This window comes from Coturnix japonica, unplaced genomic scaffold (genome assembly GCF_054131305.1).
Source record: "Coturnix japonica strain WE unplaced genomic scaffold, WE-NBRP24 Scf082, whole genome shotgun sequence".
In the NCBI taxonomy this organism is placed as follows: Eukaryota; Metazoa; Chordata; class Aves; order Galliformes; family Phasianidae; genus Coturnix; species Coturnix japonica.
Window position 1 is genome coordinate 175,466 of NW_028188985.1, and position 7,931 is coordinate 183,396.

A 7,931-nucleotide genomic window follows, 5' to 3' on the forward strand; every position below is an offset into this window, starting at 1 on the left:
GTGGGGGGGACCCTATAAAAGGGGAGGGTCCCTTTAAGTGGGGGGGGTCCCTTTAAATAGGGGGGGGTCCCTTTAAATTGGGGGGGTCCCTTTATATGGGGGGGTCCCTTTGAATTGGGGGGGGTCCCCATTAATGGGGGGGGGGCAGAAAACAACACAGAATAACAAGGGGGGGGGGTCACAGCCGTTTATTGGGGTGTAAATATGGGGGGGGGGGGGGAGACCCCAATGGGGTTTTGGGGTCTTGGGGGGGGGGGGGGGTTAATAGGGGGGGTCCGTTGTTGTGGGGTCTGTGGGGGGGGGGTCGTGGAGGGGGGGGTCCCACGTTGGGCTCCATTCACACTGTGGGGAGGGGGGTGTAAAGATGCACATAGAAACCCCACAGAGCCCTATAAAACCCCATAGAACCCTATAGAAACCCATAGTAACCCATAGCACCCCATTGAGCCCCATAGTGTCCCATAGCCACCCCATATGCACCCTATAACCCCATAACCACCTCATAGCCACCCCATAATGGCCCCATAACCCCATAGCCACCCCATAGCACCCCATAGCCACCCCATAACCCCATAATGACCCCATAACAACCCCACACCCACATAAAGGCCCCATAAGGGCCCCATCCCCAACCCATAACCCCATAACAACCCCATAAGGGCCCCATAATGACCCCATAACCCCATAGTGACCCCATAACAACCCCAGAAGGGCCCCGTAACGACCCCATAACCCCATAAAGACCCCATAACAACCCCATAACCCCATAACGACCCCATAACCCCATAGCCACCCCATAACGACCCCATAAGGGCCCCGTAACGACCCCATAACCCAATAAAGACCCCATAATGACCCCATAACGACCCCATAAGGGCCCCATAAAGACCCCATAACCCCATAAAGACCCCATAACAACCCCATAATCCCATAACGACCCCATAACCCCATAAAGATCCCATAATGACCCCATGACAACCCCATAAGGGCCCCATAGTCAACCCATAACGACCCCATAAGGGCCCCATAATGATCCCATAACCCCATAATGGCCCCATAACAACCCCATAACCCCATAACGACCCCATAGCCACCCCATAACGACCCCATAAGAGCCCCATAATGACCCCATAATCCCATAACCACTCCATAACAACCCCATAATGACCCCATAAGGGCCCCATAACGACCCCATAACCCCATAACGACCCCATAAGGGCCCCCTCCCCATCTCACCCAGTTCCGGGGGGCTCCTTTTTGGGGGGGGGGGTTCCCCCAGTCCCTCCACATCCACCACGTCCCCCCCGGGGGGGTCGGCATCAGTGGGGGGGGGCTCTGAAAAAGGGGGGGGGGGGTCGCAAAGTGGGGGGGGGTCCAAAGAGGGGAGGGGGGGTCTCAAATAAGGGGGGGGGGGGGGATCCCAAAGATGGGGGGTCCCAAATAAAGGGGGGGCCCCATAGAGGGGGGGGGGTCTTGTAATAGGGGTGGGGGGGTCCCATGGGGGGGGGGGGGGTCCCAAATAAAGGGGGGGGGTCCCATAAAGGGGGGGGGGTCCCATAGAGGGGGGGGGCAAATCGGGGGGGTCCCAAAGGCGGGGGGGGGGGGGGGTGTGTCCTAAATTGGGGGGGGGTCTTATAATGGGGGGGGGGGTCCCAAATGAGGGGGGTCCCATAGAGGGGGGGGGGTCCCCAAATAAGGGGGGAGGTCCTGAATTGGGGGGGGGGTCTTATAATAGGGGGGGGTCTTATAATGGTGGGGGGGGTCCCATAGAAGGGGGGGGGTCCAATGGGGGGGGGGGGGTCTTATAATGGTGGGGGGGGTCCCATAGAGGGGTGGGGCCCTAAAGGGAGTGGGGGGACCCAAATAAGGGCGGAACCAAAGTGACGGGAGTCGAAACACGGGGGGACCCAAATAAGGGGGGGACCCAAATCAAGATGGGTCCCATATAAGGGGGGGGTCCCTAATTAACGGGGGTGGGTCCCAAATGAGGGTCGTAGGGGGGGTCTCTCATACCGGAAGTGGATTTGGGTCTTTTCGGGGGCGGTTCCGGTGACGCCCCGCCCCCCCCCGGTCTCCTTTGGGCCCGTTTGGGTGAATCGGGGGCGGGGGCCGGAAGCGGCAGCCCGCCTTCCTCGTAGGCCTTCCGGCGGGCGGCACCACGGAGCTGAGCGCTGATTGGACGAGAAGGGAAAAGAGGCGGGGTTAAGAGCGGAAGCGGAACTGGGAGGTATGGAGGGGATGGGAGGGAATAAAGGGCTGAGCGCTGATTGGACGAGATGGGAAAAGGGGGCGGGGTTAAGAGCGGAAGCGGAAGATGATGGAGGAGATGAGGGGATTTAAGGGCTGAGCGCTGATTGGTCGAGGAGGAAAAGGGGCGGGGTTAAGGGCGGAAGAGGAAGTGGGTGATATAGAGGATAGGGAGGGGATTTAAGGGTGTTTTGGGGTTAAATTGGGACGTTTGGGGGTTTTTGGAAGGAATTTTGGGGTGAAATTGGGGGATTTTGGGGTAAAATTGAAGGATTTGGGGGAATTTGAACAGGAGGCCCAGTTTTCCCCCCCACTTCGGACGACTTCCGGCTCGGCCCGCAGCTGATTGGGCGAGGGGGGAAAAGAGGCGGGGTCAAGGGCGGAAGCGGAAGTGGAGGAGGTGGGAGAGGATTTGGGGCCTAGTTGGCGGCCATTTTGAATCCAGTTTGGGGTCAATTTGGGGCCATTTGGGTCCTTTTAGGGTCTATTTGGGGTCAATTTTGGGGCCATTTGGGTTCATTTAGGGTCTATTTGGGTCCATTTTGGAGCCATTTGGGTCCTTTTAGGGTCTATTTGGGTCCTTTTTGGGGTCAATTTGGGTCTTTTTGGGTCCATTTTGGGTCTATTTTGGGTCAATTTTGGGGCCATTTGGGTTCATTTAGGGTCCATTTGGGTCCTTTTAGTGCCCATTTAGGGTCTATTTGGGTCCATTTGGGGTCAGACCAGGTTAGTTATGGGGCAGGGGGTGGTTATGGGGCAGGGGTTGGTTATGGGGCAGGGGTTGGTTATGGGGCGGGGGTTGGTTGTGGGGCAGAGGTTGGTTATGGGGTGGTTATGGGGCAGGGGTTGGTTATGGGGCGGGGGGGGGCAATGTGGGGCCCTTTTAGGTCAATTTTGGGGCCATTTTGGGTCCTTTTAGGATCCATTTGGGGCCTTTTTGGGGTCAGACCGTGTTAGTTATGGGGCAGGGGTTGGTTATAGGCTGGTTGTGGGGCAGGGGTTGGTTATGGGGTGGTTATGGGGTAGGGGTTGGTTATGGGGTGGTTATGGGGCAGGGGTTGGTTGTGGGGCAGGGGTTGGTTATAGGCTGGTTATGGGGCAGGGGTTGGTTGTGGGGCAGGGGTTGGTTATGGGGCAGGGGTTGGTTATGGGGCAGGGGTTGGTTATGGGGTTGGTTATGGGGCAGGGGTTGGTTATAGGCTGGTTGTGGGGCAGGGGTTGGTTATGGGGCAGGGGTTGGTTATGGGGCAGGGGTTGGTTATGGGGCAGGGGTTGGTTATGGGGTGGTTATGGGGCGGGGGTTGGTTATGGGGCAGGGGTTGGTTGTGGGGCGGGGGGGGCAATGTGGGGCCGCCCCCTTACAGCGTGCGCTCGCGGATGATGGCGCTGATGCGCTGCAGGTCGTCCCCAAAGCGCCGCACGGCTGCGCGAAGCAGCTCCAGCTCCGCCGGCGTCCACTTGGCCCTGCCCCATAGCGCCCCATAGATACCCCATAGCGCCCCATAGATACCCCATAGCGCCCCATAGATACCCCATAGATACCCCATAGCCCCCCACTGACCGATAACTGCCCCATATCCCCCCATATGACCCCATATCCCCCCCATATCCCCCCACTGACCCCATACTCCCCCATATCCCCCCCTTAGTCCCCCATACCCCCATCTGACCCCATATCCCCCCATTACCCCCCCACTGACCCCATAGCCCCCCATCTGACCCTATACCCCCCCCATCACCCCATAACTGCCCCATAACCCCCCATAACACACCATTATCCCCCCCTATCCCCCCCACTAACCCCATATCCCCCCATATCCCCCCATTGACCCAATATCCCCCCTCTATGACCCCATACCCCCCCATATCCCCCCATATCCCCCATATCCCCCCATCACCCCATACCCCCCATAACCCCATATCCCCCCCATATCCCCCATATCCCCCCATAACCCCATAGCCCCCCATATCCCCCACATCCCCCCATAACCCCATATCCCCCCATAACCCCATATCCCCCCATATCCCCCCATCACCCCATACCCACCATATCACCCCATATCCCCCCATAACCCCATATCCCCCCATAACCCCATATCCCCCCCATCACCCCATATCCCCCCATCACCCCATAGCCCCCCATAACCCCATATCCCCCCATATCCCCCATATCCCCCCATATCCCCCATATCCCCCCATCACCCCATACCCCCCATAACCCCATATCCCCCCATATCCCCCCATATACCCCATATCCCCCCATAGCCCCCCATAACCCCATATCCCCCCATAACCCCATATCCCCCCCATATCCCCCATAACCCCATATCCCCCCATATCCCCCATAGCCCCCCATAACCCCATATCCCCCCATAACCCCATATCCCCCCATAACCCCATATCCCCCCATCACCCCATATCCCCCCATATCCCCCATATCCCCCCATAACCCCATATCCCCCCATATCCCCCATATCCCCCATAACCCCCATATCCCCCCATAAACCCATATCCCCCCCAAATCCACCCCATTACCCCATATCCCCCCATTATCCCTCCATATCCCCCCCATATCAACCCCATATCCCCCCATATCCTCCCCCATAACCCCCCACATCCCCCCATATGACCCCATATCCCTCCCATAACCCCCCCACTGACCCCATATCCCCCCATCACCCCATATCTCCCCCATATCAACCCCATATCCCCCCCATAACCCCCCCACATGACCCCATATCCTCCCCATCTGACCCCATATCTCCCCCAACACCCCATATCCCCCCATATCACCCCGTAACTGCCCCATATCCCCCATATATGACCCCATATCCCCATATATGACCCCATATCCCCCCCATAGTCCCCCATAACCCCCCCACTGACCCCATATCACCCCATATCCCCCCCCCCATATCCCCCCATCTGACCCATATCCCCCCCATAACCCCATATCCCCCCATAACCCCATATCCCCCCATATCCCCCCATAACCCCATAGCCCCCATAACCCCATACCCCCCATAGCCCCCCATAACCCCATATCCCCCCATATGATCCCATATCCCCCATATCCCCCCATAACCCCATATCCCCCCATCACCCCATATCCCCCCATCCCCCCATAGCCCGTACCCCGCAGGGCTGTCAGCCATGGGGTGCAGCTGCATCGTCAGCTCCCCCAGCCGGGAGAACGCGGCGCCCGCGGCCGAGAAGATTTCCCCGACCTGAGGGAAGCAACTGGGATGGACTGGGATCCACTATGGGGTTTCTATGGGGCTGAGGGGACTATGGGGTTTCTATGGGGCTGAGAGAGATTCTATGGGGCTGAGGGGAACTATGGGGTTTCTATGGGGAACTATGGGGTTTCTATGGGGCTGAGGGATCCTCTATGGGGCTGAGGAATCCACTATGGGCTGAGGAAACTATGGGGTTTCTATGGGGCTGAGGGGAACTATGGAGTTTCTATGGGGCTGAGGGAACTATGGGGTTTCTATGGGGCTGAGGGATCCCCTATGGGGCTGAGGGGCTTCCTATGGAGTTTCTATGGGGCTGAGGGGCCCAATGGGGTTTCTATGGGGCTGAGGGATCCCCTATGGGGCTGAGGGGCTTCCTATGGAGTTTCTATGGGGCTAAGGGGCCCAATGGGGTTCCTATGGGGCTGAGGGGAACTATGAGGTTACTATGGGGCTGAGGGATCTTCTATGGGGCTGAGGGGCTTCCTATGGAGTTTCTATGGGGCTGAGGGAACTATGGGGTTTCTATGGGGCTGAGGGATCCCCTATGGGGCTGAGGGGCTTCCTATGGAGTTTCTATGGGGCTGAGGGGCCCGATGGGGGCTCTATGGGGCTGAGGGAACTATGGGGTTTCTATGGGGCTGAGAGAGATTCTATGGGGCTCAGGGGAACTATGGGGTTCCTATGGGGTTGAGGGGTTCTCTATGGGGCTGAGGGTCCCTATGGGGTCACTATAGGGTTTCTATGGGGCTGAGGATCCCTATGGGGTCTCTATGGGGCTGAGGGTCCCAATGGGGTTCCTATGGGGCTGGGAGGGTCTCTATGGGGTCCCTATGGGGCTGAATGGTTCCCTATGGGGCTGAGGGTCCCTATGGTGTCACTATGGGGTTTCTATGGGGCCGAGGGTCCCAATGGGGTTCCTATGGGGCTGGGAGGGTCTCTATGGGGTCCCTATGGGGCTGAATGGTTCCCTATGGGGCTGAGGGTCCCTATGGTGTCACTATGGGGTTTCTATGGGGCTGAGGGTCCCAATGGGGTTCCTATGGGGCTGGGAGGGTCTCTATGGGGTTCCTATGGGGCTCAATGGTTCCCTATGGGGCTGAGGATCCCTATGGGGTCCCTATGGGATTCCTATTGGGCTGGGAGGGTTCTATGGGGTTCCTATGGGGCTGAGGGTCCCTATGTGGTTCCTATGGGGCTCAATGGTTCCCTATGGGGCTGAGGGTCCCTATGGGGTCCCTATGGGATTCCTATGGGGCTGGGAGGGTTCTAAGTGGTTCCTATGGGGCTCAATGGTTCCCTATGGGGCTGAGGGGTCCAATGGGGTCCCTATGGGGTTCCTATGGGGCTGGGAGGGTTCTATGGGGTTCCTATGGGGCTGAGGGTCCCTATGTGGTTCCTATGGGGCTCAATGGTTCCCTATGGGGCTGAGGGGTCCAATGGGGTCCCTATGGGATTCCTATGGGGCTGAGTGGTTCCTATGGGGCTGAGGGTCCCTATGGGGTCCCTATGGGATTCCTATGGGGCTCAATGGTTCCCTATGGGGCTGAGGGTCCCTATGGGATTCCTATGGGGCTCAATGGTTCCCTATGGGGCTGAGGGGTCCAATGGGGTCCCTATGAGGTTCCTATGGGGCTCAATGGTTCCCTATGGGGCTGAGGATCCCTATGGGGTCCCTATGGGATTCCTATGGGGCTGGGAGGGTTCTATGTGGTTCCTATGGGGCTCAATGGTTCCCTATGGGGCTGAGGGTCCCTATGGGATTCCTATGGGGCTCAATGGTTCCCTATGGGGCTGAGGGTCCCTATGGGGTCCCTATGGGATTCCTATGGGGCTCAATGGTTCCCTATGGGGCTGAGGGTCCCTATGGGGTCCCTATGGGGTTCCTATGGGGCTCAATGGTTCCCTATGGGGCTGAGGATCCCTATGGGGTCCCTATGGGATTCCTATGGGGCTGGGAGGGTTCTATGGGGTTCCTATGGGGCTCAATGGTTCCCTATGGGGCTGAGGGGGGGGTTCATCTCGAGCCCCCCACTGACCGGAAGTCCCCTCAGCCCCCCACACCGGAAGTCCCTCCCTCCCCCCCCCCCCACCTTGGTGGACGCGGAAGTCATGGCGGCGTTTCCCGCCGTTGTGGTTCCTCCTCCGCCGCCGTTTCCGGTCTCCACGCGCCGCCGCCGTCGCTCCGCTTCCGCCTCAATGATGGCGGCGGCGCGGGGCGACCTGCCCGCTGCAACCGGTGCAGGCCGCGCCCACTTCCGGTCTCCTCTACTTCCGCTTCCGGTGCTCAACTTCCGGTCTTAACCTCTCTACTTCCGGTCGCCTCGCACTGCGCATGCGCTTCTTTAATGGAGGCGGATCTACGCATGCGCAGCGCTCCGCCTCGCAGGTCCTGGCAGGGAGGTAGTGAGCAGCGAGCAGCGCCTCGTTACCCCACAACCCACCGCC

The 7,931-nt window shown here is 59.1% G+C and overlaps 1 protein-coding gene across 3 annotated transcripts; it reads right to left on the minus strand.

Annotated features, from left to right (window-relative positions):
* Positions 1-172: 172 nt before the first annotated feature.
* LOC146751509 (BPTF-associated chromatin complex component 1-like) lies at positions 173-7,750 on the minus strand. 3 transcript variants are annotated; one of them, XM_085534404.1, is made up of 6 exons: positions 7,577-7,750; positions 5,383-5,474; positions 3,610-3,711; positions 2,014-2,171; positions 1,237-1,335; positions 173-342 (listed from the first exon to the last, which is right to left on the minus strand). In XM_085534404.1, the coding sequence occupies exons 1-6, from the start codon at positions 7,595-7,597 to the stop codon at positions 338-340; spliced, it is 477 nt and encodes a 158-aa protein (XP_085390530.1). In that variant the 5' UTR covers positions 7,598-7,750; the 3' UTR covers positions 173-337. The 3 variants fall into 3 exon arrangements, with proteins under 3 accessions (XP_085390530.1, XP_085390531.1, XP_085390532.1); XM_085534405.1 differs by having other exon boundaries at positions 5,383-5,487; XM_085534406.1 differs by lacking the exon at positions 3,610-3,711 and having other exon boundaries at positions 5,383-5,487.
* Positions 7,751-7,931: the final 181 nt, after the last annotated feature.

Coding starts and splice junctions, on each gene's coding strand:
- LOC146751509 (XM_085534404.1), bottom strand. CDS start 7,597: ATGACTTCCGCGTCCACCAAG. Junction 3,712..5,382: donor ATGGCTGACAGCCCTGCGGG/GTACGGGCTATG, acceptor GCTATGGGGCAG/GGCCAAGTGGACGCCGGCGG. Junction 1,336..2,013: donor AAGACCCAAATCCACTTCCG/GTATGAGAGACC, acceptor CCCCTTTTTCAG/AGCCCCCCCCCACTGATGCC.